General features: G+C 55.2%; 7 protein-coding genes across 7 annotated transcripts; 3 read left to right on the forward strand and 4 right to left on the reverse strand.

The window, feature by feature from the left end:
- Positions 1 to 105: 105 nt before the first annotated feature.
- Positions 106 to 1,356, reverse strand: DICSQDRAFT_130795 (uncharacterized protein). Its single transcript, XM_007360026.1, has 7 exons — positions 1,294 to 1,356; positions 1,220 to 1,242; positions 1,066 to 1,146; positions 964 to 1,009; positions 688 to 912; positions 484 to 629; positions 106 to 424 (listed from the first exon to the last, which is right to left on the reverse strand). Exons 1-7 carry the CDS (start codon positions 1,312 to 1,314, stop codon positions 355 to 357), a joined length of 612 nt encoding a protein of 203 aa, XP_007360088.1. The 5' UTR covers positions 1,315 to 1,356; the 3' UTR covers positions 106 to 354.
- Positions 1,357 to 1,510: 154 nt separating this feature from the next.
- On the forward strand, positions 1,511 to 3,027 carry DICSQDRAFT_130798 (ATG16-domain-containing protein). Its single transcript, XM_007360027.1, has 4 exons — positions 1,511 to 1,648; positions 1,751 to 1,874; positions 1,934 to 2,192; positions 2,252 to 3,027. Exons 1-4 carry the CDS (start codon positions 1,558 to 1,560, stop codon positions 2,600 to 2,602), a joined length of 825 nt encoding a protein of 274 aa, XP_007360089.1. The 5' UTR covers positions 1,511 to 1,557; the 3' UTR covers positions 2,603 to 3,027.
- A 172-nt stretch (positions 3,028 to 3,199) lies between these two features.
- On the forward strand, positions 3,200 to 4,094 carry DICSQDRAFT_164384 (uncharacterized protein; the record flags this gene model as incomplete). Its single annotated transcript, XM_007360028.1, has 4 exons — positions 3,200 to 3,429; positions 3,486 to 3,587; positions 3,642 to 3,943; positions 4,003 to 4,094. 4 exons carry the CDS (start codon positions 3,200 to 3,202, stop codon positions 4,092 to 4,094), a joined length of 726 nt encoding a protein of 241 aa, XP_007360090.1.
- An 845-nt stretch (positions 4,095 to 4,939) lies between these two features.
- DICSQDRAFT_123183 (uncharacterized protein) lies at positions 4,940 to 6,552 on the reverse strand (the record flags this gene model as incomplete). Its single annotated transcript, XM_007360029.1, has 2 exons — positions 4,940 to 5,368; positions 5,434 to 6,552. 2 exons carry the CDS (start codon positions 6,550 to 6,552, stop codon positions 4,940 to 4,942), a joined length of 1,548 nt encoding a protein of 515 aa, XP_007360091.1.
- Positions 6,553 to 8,683: 2,131 nt separating this feature from the next.
- DICSQDRAFT_164386 (uncharacterized protein) lies at positions 8,684 to 9,352 on the reverse strand (the record flags this gene model as incomplete). Its single annotated transcript, XM_007360030.1, has 1 exon — positions 8,684 to 9,352. The coding sequence occupies one exon, from the start codon at positions 9,350 to 9,352 to the stop codon at positions 8,684 to 8,686; it is 669 nt and encodes a 222-aa protein (XP_007360092.1).
- Positions 9,353 to 9,658: 306 nt separating this feature from the next.
- Positions 9,659 to 13,081, forward strand: DICSQDRAFT_75332 (aconitate hydratase). The gene is made up of 13 exons (XM_007360031.1): positions 9,659 to 10,061; positions 10,115 to 10,217; positions 10,270 to 10,409; positions 10,462 to 10,472; positions 10,524 to 10,640; positions 10,693 to 10,775; positions 10,831 to 11,082; positions 11,141 to 11,516; positions 11,570 to 12,000; positions 12,053 to 12,104; positions 12,160 to 12,167; positions 12,218 to 12,469; positions 12,526 to 13,081. Exons 1-13 carry the CDS (start codon positions 9,727 to 9,729, stop codon positions 12,793 to 12,795), a joined length of 2,430 nt encoding a protein of 809 aa, XP_007360093.1. The 5' UTR covers positions 9,659 to 9,726; the 3' UTR covers positions 12,796 to 13,081.
- Positions 13,082 to 13,351: 270 nt separating this feature from the next.
- DICSQDRAFT_142135 (uncharacterized protein) lies at positions 13,352 to 16,470 on the reverse strand (the record flags this gene model as incomplete). The annotated part of the gene is made up of 9 exons (XM_007360032.1): positions 13,352 to 13,561; positions 13,614 to 13,835; positions 13,886 to 14,237; positions 14,290 to 14,411; positions 14,461 to 14,696; positions 14,745 to 14,836; positions 14,888 to 15,371; positions 15,424 to 16,342; positions 16,399 to 16,470. 9 exons carry the CDS (start codon positions 16,468 to 16,470, stop codon positions 13,352 to 13,354), a joined length of 2,709 nt encoding a protein of 902 aa, XP_007360094.1.
- Positions 16,471 to 17,015: the final 545 nt, after the last annotated feature.

Below are 17,015 nucleotides of genomic sequence, written 5' to 3' on the forward strand. Positions count from 1 at the left end.
GGAGCGCTCGCTTGGCTTGATGACCTCACCGTCCTCGAACGGGGTCATGTCCGGATGTCCTCCACGGACACACCGAGACACGCAGGAGAGTCTGCCCTATATTGGCCCATCTCGCCCAAGGCTTTCCCGTGCTATTCCAACACCGATACTCGTTCAGATAGCTACGTTTACGGATGTACAAGTGCAAAAACGAAACAGCGACGAAGGGGAGCGGTAAATTATTGTAAAGCGTGGCCTTAAGTTGACAAAGACGTGGCAATTGAAGTAAGGGGTAACAGGTTGTCCTCAAGTGACATCAACATCAACGGACAATAGACTAGTCCGCGAAGATAGCGGCAAACGCTCACCACGCACTCAGCAGCTGCAGCTACCGCCCTGAGAGCTCTCCGAGTCAATCCGGATTGGGTCCGGATAGTCGACATACCTGACAATATCATTAAGAATCGGCGGCGCATCCTTCGACAACCACACTGTTTAACTCACAATTGATCATCCTGCTCCTGCTGCAGCGCGTTCTTGGCGACAGTCTGGAACGCCTGCTCGACGTTGATAGCCTCCTTCGCCGACGTCTCGAAGTACGGTATGTTCCCCTTGGATTGGCACCAGGTCATGGCACGCTTCTGGGTGACCTACGACACACAACCCCCGTGAACACTCTCCCTCTACAAGTGGCTCAAATTGCCATACCTGACGCTTGCTCTCCTCCATATCAATCTTGTTCCCGAGGACGACGAAGGGGAAGTTCTCTGGATCGTGTGGGCTAGCCTGGATGAGAAACTCGTCGCGCCAGCTGTCGAGTGTCTCAAAGGACTTGGCGCTGTTGACGTCGTAGACCAGCACGCAACAGTCTGCGCCACGGTAGAATGCTACGCCCAGTGACTGGAAACGTTCCTGGCCCGCCGTGTCCCACAGCTACGCGGTATTGAGAATCAAGAGGTGGTTCGGGGGACATCCATGACTCACCTGCATCGTAACGAGCCTGTCATCCACCATTACCTCCTTCGTCAGGCTTCAGGTCGAGTCAGTGGAGCCGCTCCAGACAACAGTCGGGATATCTGAGCTTACAAGTCTGCGCCAATAGTGGCCTTGTACTGGTTGCTGAAGCGCTTGTTGACATACTGGTTCATGAGCGAGGTCTTGCCGACCCTACCACCGACAGCAGGAAGAGATAATATGGGTTGAATACATCGTATACCGCACGAACAGCCATACAACCCACCCGCTATCGCCCAGGATGATAACCTACAGAGGGCTTAGTCCAAAGCGTGATGTGCATCAACATACGCGACGCACCTTGAGAAGAACGCGACCCATTATGATGCGGAGTGGTGGCACGAGACAGAGCAGGAACGGGGGGCAGTGAGGGCCAGGTTCTGGGATATGCGGACGTAACCGCCGTGGCCGTAGACGACACAAGCGCCTCGGGCCCCCAACCGGACCATCTCAGATGACGGGCGCTTGTCGGCAGCAGTCTAAGGCCCTCGCTCACCTCCGTGCCCTTGCCACGACCATCTCGACCCTCTCCTTCGCAGGCTCCGTGCCTATTCCTTCCTCATCATGGCTGAGCCGTCCTGGCAAGAAACGTTGCGTCTGCGGCTAGTCGAACGCAACGCGAGGGAGACCGCCTATGCCTCTATCATCGAACAATGTATGTCTTTCCGACAGCCTTCTTCCCGCCTGCCTGGTGCAGCAATTTGTCTCTTCGCGCGATTTTGTATCGGGATCTAACGACAATGTGAACGCTGAAAAGACCGCAGATTGGCGCAACAAACCAAGCTACTGAAAGAGCGCAATGCCTCTCTCCTTCGCGCGATGGGAACTGCCCGGCCCAATCCAAGCAGTTCGACCGTCTTCGTTCCCGGCACGGGTGACGAGTGCGTCGCGACTTGTTCTCCGCTCGCTGCACGCCGTCCTGATAGTTTTCTACGTGCAGTAATCCCGTACGGGCTGCGTACATCGCTTCCCTGGAATCACAAATATCGTCGTTGCGAGACGAGCTGGCGACTGTCTACAAGACTCAAGGTCAGAACGCGCAGAGACTTCTCGCGATGAACGAGACATTGCGAGAAAAGGAGGAACTGTCGCGACTCGACTCGGAGAGCCTGCGGAAGTCGAGAGATGAGATCGCTGTTCTGCGGAAAAAGGTGGAGCAGCACAACGAGCTGATGGCGGAGAAGGATCGTACAGCACAGGTGAATCAATCCTTGCACAATTTCACGCGACCGACTCCAGCTCATGAAACACGGCACAGATCCTCCATGACGAGATCAATACCCTCCAACTCGAACTCAGCCAGATCGAGGAGCGCAACCAAATACTCACGAAGGACAATGCAAAGCTCTTACAGCGCTGGCTGGACGCAAAGCAGGCCGAGGTGAACCGTATGAACCAAGCGAACGAGTTCTACGAGGACATGCATTCCCGTCGGCAAGCAGTCATGAACTGGCAAGCAGGGCAGAAGAGCGAGGATGGGGACGCACCAGCTGCGAACACGAACGGGTCGGGAAACGGGGAGGAGGGGAAGGAGCCGGGAGCCACTCCGACGAAGGATGGGACACCATCTCAGGCGGAGACGGACGTGAATCTGACACCGAATGGCTGATAGTCGACGAGTCGGAAGAGTAAGACGTGTGTGTATCCCTTCCACCTCTTTCGTGCTTGCCTTCTTTGGCCCGTCTCTTACTGTTCGTTGGATACCCTAGTGCTCCAGATATCCTTTGCGTTTGTCCTACCGTGGTATTCGATGTAATCTCTAACGTCCTCCTTTGCGGTTCTGCTGCTAATTGCTCTCTCCGGACGGATGTATCGTTGTTGTGCGTTATACACCTACTTCTTCTACCTTGACGGTTTCTATCAGAATCCAGCATCTGCCCGACCATCTGCAAGCCAGGAGTTACTGTGTGATGACGCTGAATGCCAGGTAGCCGCCCCGATCTTCGAAAGCCTTCACATCCCGCCAGAAGCGGTTGTTCGGTACACGGAGAGTTCAAGTGGGGCAGAAGCTGTCAAGGCTCGCCAGCCTCCGAAGTCGAACAAGCAGTCAAAAGCCGTCCACACGCCAAAGAGACGGCAGCCTCAGCTTCTCCTTCTGCCCTCAGGTCGACCACATCCTACCATTTTCTCCCCTCTCGTTGCGTGTATTTTCGCTGGACTTGTGATAACACACCCTACTAGCTCTACATCCTATCCACCCGTCATTATGCGCACGTCAGCACTCGCCCTCGTCGCCGTCGCCGCTCTGACCCCTGCTCTCGTGGGCGGCGCGCCTTTCCCCGCACCAGGGACGTATAACTCGGACATCTCCACCCAGACCGACACCGGTGCTCCTCCAGAAGACCTGCCCGCCAGTCGCCTTCATCCGTTCATCGGAGTCAAGCAAACTCGACAGCCACAGCCTGACCATGCGCCATCGTTGTACCAGCACGCCAAGTAAGACTACCATACATTCCTCTCATCATGAATGGCATCTCACTGGATTTGTTTAGGGTCGAGCCTAGACAAGCCGATGGACTGGCAGCGCTTGCCGGTGACGCCGACAAGGAGACTTCGGGAGCAGTTGATAATGATGCTAGCAGTGCCGTCGCGAAGTGCGTTCTAGCCCCTTTCTAACCACTCAAATGGCTCACGGGAGAGATCATCAGTGGCGGCCAGCTCGTCAAGCGCGTGAGCGACCTCGACACCCTCGGCGGAAATGCACACACCGGGAACAGCGGCGATGTCGATGGCGGCGACGTTGTGAACATGGCGGACAACTTCGGCATGCCAACCTTTCTCAACATGAACTCGAACAACGCAGGCACAGGCGGGGGCTCTGTGGGGGGTTGCGCTGTCGGCGGACACAGCACCAAGAAGGGTTACGGCGGCAACGCGTACGCTGGGACCCCCGGACAGGCGATGGGTGGGAACGTCTGGAACTCGGGAGGTATGATGAACGTGGATTCAAGTGCGTGGGATTAAATTGCTGTCTACCGTCGATTATGCTGACTATTGGGTCCGCTGTAGACAACGCTGGTGCTGCCGGTCTGAGTAAGACTGGTTGTGCCTATGCAGGCAACGTGACCGAGGCCAACCCCATCACTGCCCCGCAGACGTAGGCGTGCCGTCATTAGTTCCTCCGGTGGAGCATGCCTTGAGATTCTTCGGCCCATCAATATGAGGATCGCATGCGGTAGCTCGTGTAGTCTCTGACAACGACCAGTATACGACGTGTTCATTACATCTCCCAATTCAAGCTCGTCTCTTCTTCGAAATGCTCGGACCACCTCACATACCACCTTCCCATATCCCCTCGCAGATGATTCGATCAGGTAGCCTACTTCAGAAGGTCGTGACAGGACCGCCTTGGGGTACAGTTCGTGGACATACATCAGCGGTGGGAAAATGCAACAATACCGACCCGGTACGGTTGATGTCGACGACGAGTTCTCCCGTTTCTCCTCACCTGGTCTGGGCGAACCCCCTGACGTACCGCGAGGGATCTCTGCATCACCGTAAGGACCCGGCAGCGCTCAAGGTCCACCGGATCATTTCTTAGCTTCCAAAATTCCCTAGTAAACGTACAATAGGCGACCAGTGTCCGTCGTTCCTGCCGTCGGGGCCTTCGAATGAAGAGTCGATGTCATACCATATAGGGTCAAAGGTTGAGATATTGGAAGGGTACCAGGGAAACGCCGAAGCAGCGCAACGAAAGTACGTTAGGTGTATGCACAGCAGCTTAGAGCTTGTCCTGTGGCAAATAGGCTTCGCAAGCCACTGATTACCCGCGGTCAATACGATACTTGACATGGTAGTGTACAGAGCGGTCCGCTGCTAGAGCTCATCGCACACTCTCTTCCCATGACTATCGTCGATAACTTCAACGGCGCTCGAAGGCTGGCTTCATGCATGCGCCCAAGGACCCATTCGCCCTGTAATTGGTACCTGGCACTCAGGGAGCTAATCAGATGCCCACGGTGCATAATCCATGATTCTGAAACGTGGCCCGTGAGCAAATGTTCAGCCAAAGGATGGCAATGCAGAAAGGCTCGCACTCTGTATGGTTGGTCGCAACAGTCGCTTCTCCTTCGCCTCTTTCCAGCCGGGTGACACGTCTAGCGGCCGCGCGGGGGCCCCCAACCACGACCAATGCCTCCTTCATGAATGGAACAGCCTCGAAGACCCGCTGCGCATAGTCCAGGGGGTTGAACTCTTCGAGTGAGTGCTCGACTGGGAAAAGGGGAGCAGGAGTGATCGGCGGCTCGAGCGAACCGTCGGGAAGAGTGAGCCGGGGTCGACCCCGTCTAGGCGTGGGGTTGAGGAAGCGGTTAGGCTCCAGAGTGAGCTCAAAGTGATGCAACGCGAGACTTTGGAGCGAAGGCAAGAGGTTGTCCTGCGGCAGTGCAAGCGAGAGATGTGTTGAGGTCTCGTCTCATGATCAAGGGAGAAGTCACTCACCATGGATATTTGTATGTCGCTTTCTTCGTACTCCGGAGGGATCTCCACGCGCAGTACGAGCTTCCTCAGAAACGAGCAGCCAGGCCGACGGAGGACGGCAGGCAGCTCATCCTCGGTGTCTCCAAAGGGGTCTCCGCGAATATTCATACGCAGTTCGACAGGCCTCGCACTGTCTACGACGTCCGGCAGGAACTCCAAGTCTTGGTCGGCGATGCGCGGAAAGTACAAATGTGGTACCGGACAGGTCAAGCCGAGGAGGTATAGTTCCAGGACAGGCCCACGATACTCTTCAAGGTGTTGCCAGCTCCCATTGACGAGCTGATCCCCTTCGTTCCGACTGCGAATCTCCCAGAAGACCTCCTCGTGGTCTTCATAAGGGACTGATAGTTCGCAATGGCTCGTGTGAAGCGTGATGTGGGTGAGATTGGGGAATGCATCGATGTAGGGGCGCAGGAAAGGATAATCGTCCTTCAGGTGGAGCTTCCGCAATCGTGGATACACGGCATGCGGCTGATGAGGGAGCCCCACGTTACCTTCGTACTCCACGATAAGTTCCTCCAGGGTGGGCGCGAAAGCAGCGAGAACGGACACTGGATGGTAATCGGGTAAATCCTCGGGATCCAACGTGTTGTAGAAGAATTCGCCATAACGGTCTCCCGGGAAGGAGGGTACCATGCCGAAGTTGAGATACAGCGAGACAAGCTTGGAGCATGACCTCTTCAGCATGTCGCAAGCGAGCTTGCCTGCATCGTCCGCGTGGAGACGACGAAGGGACGATAGTCCAGAGATCGCGTCGCAGAGATCGGGGTGACCATTGAGAAATTCATCGTCGGCAGATAAGTGGAGCGACTCCAGATGCGACATGCGCTTGAGGACATAGACAAATTTCTTCGCGACAGCTTGAGAGGGGCGGTCCATTATGAGCGTGAGTTGGCGCAGATAGCGGAAACGAGTTTGTTTCTCGGCGAGCATGAATCGACAGAAAGAACGAAGTTGTCGCTCCTCCGACAAGAGTACACCGTCTTTGAGGAGATGCTTTGAGCCTGCGCGATAGAGCGTGGACGAAGTCCGCATCATGCGCGAGATGTGCCTTCTGTCGAAACCACCATAATAAGACATGGTTTGTAGCAGTATGTCATAGTTCAGCCTTGGCTGACCCGCGGGGTTCATGACGATGAACTGAGCATTCAAACCACAAGATTAGCGTTGAACAATGGCAAACAGAACGGAACCACCTCTTCGCCACAGCCACGAAAAAAATCTGACAACAGCGATGAGGAGGGAGTGGGACGTAGGTTGCAGCGGGCCGTTGCCAGAGGACGGTAGCCGACTTGTGCTCAACGATGATGCGTCTTGTTTGATGCTGTTAAGGTCGTACCTGAGCACGCCGCGACAGTACGGTAGTCATCGGTGTTCAGGCTGCAAGCAAAGTGTTGTCTACCTCCAGGCTCTCGGTCTCTAGAAGTGTTTGTGGCAAGTGCCCCCCCCACTAGGGAGAAGTTACGGTCGCACTGTGCACGCATCTATAGAGACCGGTAGTGTTGCCGCCAATTCAAGCCAGCCAAGCCAAGCCGGTGGGGCTTGATCAAGTGCAGCAAGCCAGCCGGATCCAGCCGAGCCGGCATCCAGCTGATTCGTAGCCAGCTGCCTAGCTCGCGCCTAGCTCCAGCTTGATGGGCTGACCGGCTGGCAAGCTACGCACCTTATATGGAACTCAGATGCGCGCAGCTTTGACTTGTGAGTGTACGGAAGGAGATGGGCCATATATACATTATAAGTTATACAACGATTGCTAATGGCGGGGAATCTGCGCAAAAGGCGAGCGAAGCAAAAATTGGCAGGATACAAGAGTCACATCTATATCGGGCCGCGTCTCCTCTCCTTGACCGTGTGACACGTCTGCCGGAACGACGGGGCTTATAGACCACGACCGATGCCTCCTTCAAGGTTGGCACAGCATCAAAGACCCGCTGTGCAAACTCGAGGTTGTCGGACTTCTCGAGTTCGAGCTCCTCCCGCAGAAAGGGCGCGTGCGGGGCGCATTCGTCGAGTTACGGGCTCGGTTCCAGTGTGAATTCGAAGTAATGGAGCGAGAGACCTTGGAGAGAAGGCAGGAGGTTACCCTACGGCAGCTCAACCGAACGATGAGCGAGGATCGTCTGAAGGACAACGAGAGGATGGACCCACCATGTAGGCTTGCATATCACCGTTCCCATATGCATGAGATATCGCCAGGCGTATAGCAAGTTTTCTCAGGAACGAGCAGCCATCCCGGCGGAGAACGGCAGGGATTTCCTGTTCGGGATGCCCGAACAAGTCCTCGCAAAGGTTGAGTTCGACATGCTTGGCGCTGTCTAGCACGTGCCTTAAATACACTACAGCGCCTTGCATAAGTCCGTGAACGCGCTGATTTTTTCTCTCCGGCGTCTACGCTAAGCGACCTGCCCAAACAGGCCACATGACGGTCACAGGTCTGGAGCCCACGGCCCTCGCTGGCATCACAGACGAGTCTGCGATACACGCGTCTCGCACGTTCATGGTTGTTGACAGTCCATATTGCAGGGAGATGCGCTTGGTGAGGAATGGCACGGTCACTGATATTCTCTGAACAAATAGAAGGTGATGCTCCACAAAGTAAGGACCGCAATTGATTACCCTCAACGGTCAAAACGTTTGCAGTGCGATTTGCAGACCATTAGCCTCGTTCTCTTACGCTCGACATGGGACATGGCAACACAATGTCTAGCGAGATCTGGAGATGCAGGAGGCGCTGCCACTAAGTACGCGTCCCTCGCGATTGCGCCTTTGCTCCAGACATGAAGTAAGCAGGTGAATTGTGTGGAGATTAGAACATGAGCATTAGACCACTTTATGCGCGTTCATATGTAGGACAAAATGAGATACAAACATTTCTTATCCATTATACACATAATGAACTTCTTGTATATCGAGTCAGTAGCTCTTCAATTGTGACGTGCCGTTATGGCGTAGTAGAAGTCTTCGTGACCGTAATGTGGCTTACTTAGGCAGGTCGCCTAGCGTAGACGCCGGAGAGAACAAAATCAGCGCGTTCACGGACTTATGCAAGGCGCTGTAACTCCTTTCGGCGAACCCACCCGAGGAGCAGATACAGGTCCAGGACGGACCTGGAATACTCTTCGAGGTGTGTCCAGCTTTCATGAGCGAGCTGATCTTGTTCGTTTCGACTGCGAATCTCCCGAAAGGTTTTATCGTAGACTTGATATAGCATTCAATGTGTGCCATGGCAAGTCTTATGTGTGATCTGGGCAATATTTGGGAAAGCATTGATATTAGGGCGTAGGATAGGGTAGTCAGTCTTGAGAACAAACTTCGGCAACTTCGGGTATACAGCAGGTGGATGAAGAGGGTGCCGTACGGTGCGATCATAGTATACGATCAGCTCCTCCAGGGTAGGCGCGATGGCGGCGAGGACGGACACAGGATGTATCGACATGATGCCGAAAAGGATTTCGAGCGAGACGAGGTTGGAGCGCGACTTCTTCAGCAGATCACGAGCAAGCCTCCCAACGGAGTTGATATGGAGATGGCGGAGGGATTCGACACCAGAGATTGCGTCAAGGAGGTCGGTGTGAGAACGGAGGAATCCGTCTCCCTCGGTGAGGAGCAGAAGACTCTCGAGATGCGCCACGCGCTTGAAGATATGCACGAGCCCCTCAGTGACATCCTGAGGAAGAGGGTCGCACAACAAAGTGAGTGTTCTCAGATGATGAAGACGCGTTCGCTCGTCCACGGCGATGAAGAGACAGAAGGAGAGGAGTTGCTCCTCTGTTTGCAAGGCGACGTCGTCCTTGAGAAGATAAATTGCCCCTCCGCGGTATAGCGTGGAGCACGTCCGCGTCATCCTCGAGATGAGCTCCCTATCCGGGAATCTCGTCATTGTGGCATAGCGCGAGGAGGTGTAGTAGGATGTCGTGGTTGAGTCTTGGTTGGCCAGCGGACATGTGGGACAATCTGAATGCAAGCGAAGCAAGATATGTAGCAGTGCTAGGATGCGAGTAAAGTTCCGCCTTCACGCGCACGATTCCCGGGCGTGCAACCACCGCGTCGCGTTACGCCACCCGTTAATGCCGGGCTGCCGATCGGTTCTTGCCTGCGGGCCGTCCACGGGCCGGCGGCAGGAATTTGAGTGACTCGGGTAAGTAGCTAGAAAGTTACGTCCAGCGCCCAGCGGGAGGCTGCGGGACAGAGTCTCAAACCCCTTCTCTAAGCCTCGGTCTGCTCTCTGGACTGCTGGACTGTCCTCAACTCATCATGCGACAGCCTACACTATCCCCCAGAGGTCTTGTCCGCGCCCTACACGGTCCCCGCTCTTCCGTGCTGTCCAGGTCTTTTGCGACGCCCACCTATCTACCGGACAAGGACTGTACCTCCATCACGCCGCCTTACAGCAGGCTTATCGACAACCTTGCCATCGTCAGGGAAGTCACTGGAAAGAGGCCGCTCACCCTCGCAGAGAAGATTCTATACAGTCACATCGATGAGCCGGAACGGACACTGGCCGATGGAGGCATCAAGCGGGGAGAGACGTACCTGCAGCTCAGCCCGGAGCGAGTAGCAATGCAGGATGCTTCTGCCCAGATGGCACTGTGCGTCATTGATAGTGTTTGTGCTGGCGATCGACTAATGTGGCATCCACAAGGCTGCAGTTCATGAGTGCTGGGATGTCGACATGCGCGGTTCCTGCAAGCATTCACTGCGACCATCTCATACAGGCGGTAGAGGGCGCTGAGAACGACTTGCAGGTGAGTGCAATGCCTGCTTCGCTCTGCCAACGTTCCAATCATGGCACGACAGAGGTCTATCTTGACGAACCAAGAAGTCTTCGACTTTTTGGAGAGTGCTGCGCGCAAATATGGTATCGAGTTCTGGAAGCCTGGGTCCGGCATCATTCACCAGATCGTCCTTGAGAACTATGCCGCACCGGGAATGCTCATGTGTGTCTCTTCGGCATTCAGAATCGTTGTCGGCATGCTGACTGCTCTACAGGCTCGGAACAGGTTTGTGTAAACCAGACTGAGCTGGTGTTCTTGTCCTGACTATGTGCCTAGACTCGCATACTCCCAACGCCGGTGGGCTCGGCATGCTCGCAATTGGTGTTGGTGGAGCGGATGCTGTGGACGCCCTCACCGGTACTCCATGGGAGCTGAAGGCTCCTAAGATCATCGGTCAGTCCAGTCGTTGCGTCCGCGCGCGAATTTCGTTGACAATCTCCTGTAGGCATTCACTTAACGGGTGAATTAAATGGCTGGACTACTCCTAAGGATCTCATCCTCAACGTTGCCGGCAGGCTGACGGTCCGGGTAAGTGCTTCTTTGGTGGTTCCGAAATAACTATCTAGTTGACATCGTGGCACAGGGAGGTACAGGTGCCATCCTCGAATACTTCGGTCCTGGCGTCTTCAACCAGTCTTGCACTGGCCTGGCCACTGTCGCTAACATGGGTGCTGAGGTCGGCGCTACAACATCGACCTTCCCGTACACCCCCCGCATGCGAGCATACCTTGAAGCCACTGGTCGTGCGCCTGTCGCTCGCGCTGCAGACCACGCAGCCTCCCAAGGCTATCTCGCTGCAGATGAGGGCGCAGAATATGACGAAGTCATTCAGATCGTGAGTTCTTCCAAAGCCTCGGTCAAGTGAAGACATCCTTACATGCATATGCCTGCAGGACCTCTCGAAATTGGAGCCTACAGTGAACGGCCCTTTCACCCCGGACCTAGCCACCCCGCTGTCTAAGTTCGGCACCTTTGTCAAGGAGCAAGGCTGGAAAGACGAACTCTCCGCGGCGCTCATCGGCTCGTGCACTAACAGCTCGTACGAGGACATGACCAGTGTCGCGCATCTCGCGCGCCAGGCGAAGAAGGCGGGTTTGAAGACCAAGGTGCCATTCCTCGCGACGCCCGGCTCAGAACAGATCCGCGCGACGATCGAGCGCGACGAGATCACGAATGAGCTCGAGGACGTCGGTGCGACCGTCCTGGCAAACGCGTGCGGCCCGTGCATCGGGCAGTGGAAGCGCGAAGACAAGCAAGGAGAGGAGAACGGTACGTCTCACAGACATCGGCTCCTAAGACGTCTACCGACGCAGCGCGGATAGCCATCCTTACCTCCTTCAACCGCAACTTCAAGTCGCGCAACGACGGCAACCGGCTCACGATGAACTTCCTCGCCTCGCCCACGGTCGTCACCGCCATGGCGTTCTCCGGCAAGCTCTCCTTCAACCCCATGACCGACGCCATCACCACACCCTCTGGGGAATCCTTCCGCTTCGCGCCGCCCCAGGGTCGGGACCTTCCCGAGGCCGGCTTCACTCCTGGGAAGACAGATTACTACCCGAAGCCGCAGCCGCAGCCGCAGCCAGAGACGGAGGTGGTCATCCGTCCGGACTCCCAGCGGCTGGAGATCCTGCAGCCTTTCCCGAGCCACTTTGGGGAGGGGAGCGGGAATTCGAGGGGGCTGGAGCTGCCACCGTTGAAGGTTTTGATGAGGGTGCGAGGGAAGTGCACGACCGACCATATCTCGGCCGCTGTGAGTTTGCTGTCTCAAAGGAGTGGAGAGGGGCTCTGATGGGATGCTGCAGGGACCGTGGCTCAAGTACAAGGGTCACTTGACGAACATCTCCGAGAACCTTCGTACGTATCCCGACTCTCTGTATTTTTTCGCTCTCACTGACGGTACATTCCTCAGTCATCACTGTTAGTGCCACCGAGCGATCCCAGTTGTGTCAGCGCTGACCCGTTTCCAGGCCGTCAATGACGAGGGTGGCGATGTCAATGTTGCCTTTGATTACGACCATGCACCTGGCGAGTCCGAGACAGACACCATTCCCAATGTCGCCAAGCGCTTCAAGGCTCGCAAGCAGCCATGGGCCCTTGTCGTTGATGACAACTACGGCGAAGGCAGCGCGCGCGAGCACGCTGCTCTGCAGCCTCGGTTCTACGGTTGCGCCGCGATCGTCGCCCGCTCCTTCGCTCGTATCCACGAGACCAACCTCAAAGTAAGGACCGTCCCGTATAGTCCCGCACCCCTTCACTGAACATCTGGACACGATAGAAACAAGGCATCCTGCCGCTCTGGTTCGTCGATAAGGTCGACTACACCCGCATCGGCGCCGGGGACACCATCGAGACACTCGGCCTCGCGGACCTGCTCGCGGGCAAGACGGACGCGGTCGTGAGCCTCCGCGTGACGCGCAGGAATGGAGAGACGTTCGAGATCCCCGTCCGCCACACGATGTCCGCGGACCAGCTCAAGTGGCTCCGTGCGGGCTCCGCGCTGAACCACATCCGGGCGCAGATCGCGGCTGGCTCGAGTTCGAGCTGAACACATGTGTGGAAAAAATGGATCTCAAAAGTATCTACTGTACTATCTATTGTATGTGTATCAGGTTGGCATTGCGTTAGCTGGATTCAATGTGAATCTGCGGGTGGGTAAGACCGTGGATCCAGGCATCGAGAGGTGCTCCACACTACAAGCCAATTGACCCTAGGACACGAGGCATTGAGAGAGGAAGACATGGCCCTTCCGTCCAGTTGCATCGTCTTCCAGATATGGATGTGAGGGGTTAACGTCATGACATAGTTTGGAAGTAACTCAGACTGCCTTCTCCGACTGCATATAAGGCGCGCATTTGCGCGAAGATCTTGTGAGACCACTACATCTGAAGAGGTCAACAGCCATATCGTTCTGTATTCCCTAAATTATGCGAGACCGACTCGCCTCGTCGACGCTGTTATAAGAGTTTGACCGAGACGTGCTTCGTTCGCTCCAGAAATCCGATCGCGAGATAAAGACATGGGCGCAGGTCAAACCCGAAGAGCAAGGCGATTGAAAACTACTAGGAACAGACAAGCTGTCGGGTAGACGTAGTCCTTCATGCTCAATTGTAGGACACCAGTACTTGGCCCAGTGTCCGAAGATCTAGTTTACTGTCCGCCCGCTCTGCTGACCGCTTCTTCAGCCATGCAAGAGCTGATCGCGCCACCTCGACCGCCGACTCAGGCATCCCTGCGAGCTGAGCCACCTTCAGCCCATGGCTATCTCGATTCACCCCAGGTTTCACTCTGTGCGAATATGCGAAAAATCCGTCCTGTAGACATAGATCATTAAACAGCTCACTGCCGTCGCAGTCAGAGGCTCACTTCTATCTCGTCCACGTCGGTGCAAAAGAATGCGACCTTGGAGAACGCTCCGTGCCCGTGGTGAGATTCGGCATCATAGCCGAGCATGTCGGCCAGCTCGTGGAAATGCGTCGCGAACATTGCCCGACAGCCATTCACAGACAAGAGATGGTGAGCCGTTGCGAAGGCGATCGCCAGGCCATCTTCAACTGTAGTTCCTCTACCGACCTCATCCATGATCACCTAAGGCTTTTTCAGGAGATAACAAGAATGTCCCAGTGGTGAGAGCGTACCAAGCTATTGGGCGTCGCCCGCCGGAGGATGTCGCTAGCTTCTAGCATCTCCACCATGAACGTACTCCGGTCGCGGAAGAGGTCATCCTTCGCTCCCACGCGAGAGAATACTCTGTCCACGATGCCTATCTCAGCAGAGTCGGCGGGAACGTAAGACCCAATCTGCGCTAATATGGCGATGAGAGCGGTTTGCCGTAGCAGCGTCGACTTGCCCGCCATGTTGGGTCCAGTAATGATCTGGAGTTGAGAGTCGGGCGTGAAAGTGACCGTGTTTGGTGTGAAGCCTCGTCCAGACGTGAGAAGGCCAAGCTCAACTGTCGGATGGCGTCCGTTTACGACATGATAAGACGTGCTGGAGAACGACTTTAGCATGACAAAATTGATAATATGGTGGCTGTCCTCACTTTTCAGTTACTGTAGGCCGCACAAAGTGCATCTCTACAGCGAGGTTTGCGAATGCCAAGGTAACGTCAAGCTCGTCGATTATGCGTGCATTCCGGCGTAGACTAGTTGATTGGGAGATAACCTGCCGAAGTGTAAACGCGGCCCAAATTGAGTGAATGCATGTCAGATACCTCGTTCCGTAGCACTTCAAATGCCTCTTTTTCAGCCACGGCGATGGCCATAGTGGTCTCACTGATCTGCGCCGCAAGCTGCGACCAGCCAATATGGAAAAATGTGCATGTCGACCCGCTTTCAGACACGCTGATGAAGTCAGCATCCTTCCTGAGCTGGGATGCATGAGCCTTTCGAGCGACGTGTATGTGCATTCCGAGGCCGGGCGACGCACGCAATGTCAAAGTCGGCGCGGCTGTCAAATGGTTTAGCCAAGATAGACCAGTAAGAGCACAATTCTCACCATACGACACTTGCAGTCGTCGTTCAAGTTCGTCCTTTTCTGCAAGAAGAGACTGCAATGTGGCGTGCAAGTCACCAAACTGTTCAGAGAACCTGAGAAGCTGTCAGTATAGATCCCTCACAGAACATTGAAGGACAACAGACTCAGGTTTGATAGTCCAGTCAGTGATCCCCAGGGGGTTCCTGAAGTCACGGCCGGGCACTGGGGTGACCGAGCTCGTCGAAAGCTCATCTGAACTGAATTCTTTATCTGGCATCGGCGTCATCTCTCGCGGAACGAGCGCTGTGCGGATGCGAGCCGCCAGCCATTCGAGATCGACAAGCTTCTCCATCAATTTTTCAATACTAGACCATTCAGCGTCGCCGACAGTATCGTCGGTCCGTTCATCCATCTTTTTCTCCATGAGAATTCTCTCCTTGATAGAAGACCAAGTGTCAATCGTCGTGCAGATGGCGGTAAGGTCAGGGAAAGACCCTCGTCCGAGAAGGAACTTCTGTGCGATGCGAGTAGCGTCCTCCGCTTCGCGCAAGAGCAATACCAAGTCCTGGCGCAGGAAAGGACGGCTATGGAAGAACGCAACCAAAGACTGGCGGACATTGATTTCTACCACGGAAGTACTCGGGGAACCTGAAACGTGCTCGTCAGGGCGAAATCTCATGTGGGAACGCTTGAAGCTCACATAGCCAGCGTGCGAGAAGGCGGGTGCCGCTGCTCGTCGCGGTCCGCTTGATGACGTGTAGTAGGCTTCCAGTCGTGCCTCCCTCTCGCAGACTCTGACGAATCTCCAGCGCCTTCACGGTATGCGAGTCGATCTGCATCCTGCTACTCGACAACTCTCGGTGGGGAGACATGAGTGATGGCATGTGCTCCATGAGATGAGCGTGCATGAACGCAGTCAACAATTCAATTGCGGCGGCCTCCTCCCCGGTCAACGCTGCCGGAAAGACCTCCTTCGATGCGTCAATCTGAGCTAGAAGGTCGTCGGCGTTCGGTTGGTCGGCAGAAGGCGGAAGTCTCTGTAACACGTTGGATAACTTGCACGGGGAGATATAGGATACGAAGCAATTCTCCTCGACGGCCGCAGTTCGAACAGGACTGGTATTGTCGTCGCGAAGGCGCTCGTCCAGGATGACTTCCTTGGGACTGATGCGGACTACCTCATCCCTGAGTCCACCTAGCGTCGTATTCTTAGTATAAAATTCTCCCGTGGAGACGTCTATCCAGGCAAGGCCGACTGGAGTCTCAGACGTGCAAGATGGGCTTGAACTTCCCTCAAGCCGTTCAGGCTCAGCGGGAGCAACGGCAAGAAGGAAGTTATTCTCGTAAGGGTTGAGAAAAGGCTCGTCGATGAGGGTTCCCGGAGTGACGATCCGCGTGACACGCCTCTCGAATGCACCCTTCGCGTCCAACGGGCGGTCGCGACGGAATTCCTCACAAATGGCGACAAAACGCTTGTGGTCTTGAACGAGTATCTTGAGGTACTTGTGGAGGTACATGATGGGGAAGCCACACATTAGAACGCGCTGCCCGCCCCACGTCTTCTTTGTTAATTTGATGTTTAGGAGACGGGAGACTTCTGCGGCCTGGTCGAAGTATGACTAACGGGACGATTGTCAACAGGGATCCTTCTCAAGCAAAGAAGGTCTTACCATACCTCATAGAACTGGCCGACGCGAGTGAGCAATATGCAATGAGGGTATCGGTTGAGATTCTCCAAGATTTCCATTGCCAGAGGGCTTGATGGTGGTGGCACTTCCGCATCTGCCGTATTATTCATTAGCTTCCCGCTTGTACATGAGCAGTGCATCCACGCTTACCATCTGTAGTTCGCTTGGCCGACTTACCCCTTCTGGCTCCCGGTGCAGATACGCTCTCCACCCCATCCTCAGTTGCTTGATCGGTTTCAGGAAGGCTTGACTTGACGCGTCTCCTTCTCACTTTCTTGGCTGGGGCAATGCTCGAGTCCTCGCTTAATGGAGTATCAGATCCCTCTATGACACAAGCAGCCACCTCGGAAGATGGCTGACTCGAGTCTCCGACTACCATTACACGACCGGAGTTTGCAACGTAGCGTTAGAGAAGAAATATATTGACCTGCATGGAAGTGCGCACGTATGGAAGAGGGAACGTTCCCATACGCGACTATCGGTTCCCCAAGTCCTCCAATCCACTCTCCAAGAGGAGGCGACATAGTACCATCTGCGAGAACACGTCCAGTCGGAAGCTCGGCATATTGCTTCTTGATTACTCTCGGTCTCCTCCGAGGCTGAG

This window comes from Dichomitus squalens (genome assembly GCF_000275845.1).
Source record: "Dichomitus squalens LYAD-421 SS1 unplaced genomic scaffold DICSQscaffold_1, whole genome shotgun sequence".
Lineage (NCBI taxonomy): Eukaryota > Fungi > Basidiomycota > Agaricomycetes > Polyporales > Polyporaceae > Dichomitus > Dichomitus squalens.

Bases quoted from the DNA above. Each gene is read 5' to 3' on its own strand.
- DICSQDRAFT_130795 (XM_007360026.1), bottom strand. From the start codon at position 1,314: ATGGGTCGCGTTCTTCTCAAG. The intron at 1,147-1,219 runs GTGGGTTGTATG...TGTCGGTGGTAG, and splicing joins ATCATCCTGGGCGATAGCGG to GGTCGGCAAGACCTCGCTCA. The intron at 630-687 runs GTATGGCAATTT...TGTGTGTCGTAG, and splicing joins TGGAGGAGAGCAAGCGTCAG to GTCACCCAGAAGCGTGCCAT.
- DICSQDRAFT_130798 (XM_007360027.1), top strand. From the start codon at position 1,558: ATGGCTGAGCCGTCCTGGCAAGAAACGTTGCGTCTGCGGCTAGTCGAA. The intron at 1,875-1,933 runs GTGCGTCGCGAC...TTCTACGTGCAG, and splicing joins GTTCCCGGCACGGGTGACGA to TAATCCCGTACGGGCTGCGT. The intron at 2,193-2,251 runs GTGAATCAATCC...AACACGGCACAG, and splicing joins AGAAGGATCGTACAGCACAG to ATCCTCCATGACGAGATCAA.
- DICSQDRAFT_75332 (XM_007360031.1), top strand. From the start codon at position 9,727: ATGCGACAGCCTACACTATCCCCCAGAGGTCTTGTCCGCGCCCTACAC. The intron at 10,641-10,692 runs GTCAGTCCAGTC...AATCTCCTGTAG, and splicing joins GAAGGCTCCTAAGATCATCG to GCATTCACTTAACGGGTGAA. The intron at 11,083-11,140 runs GTGAGTTCTTCC...ATATGCCTGCAG, and splicing joins ATGACGAAGTCATTCAGATC to GACCTCTCGAAATTGGAGCC.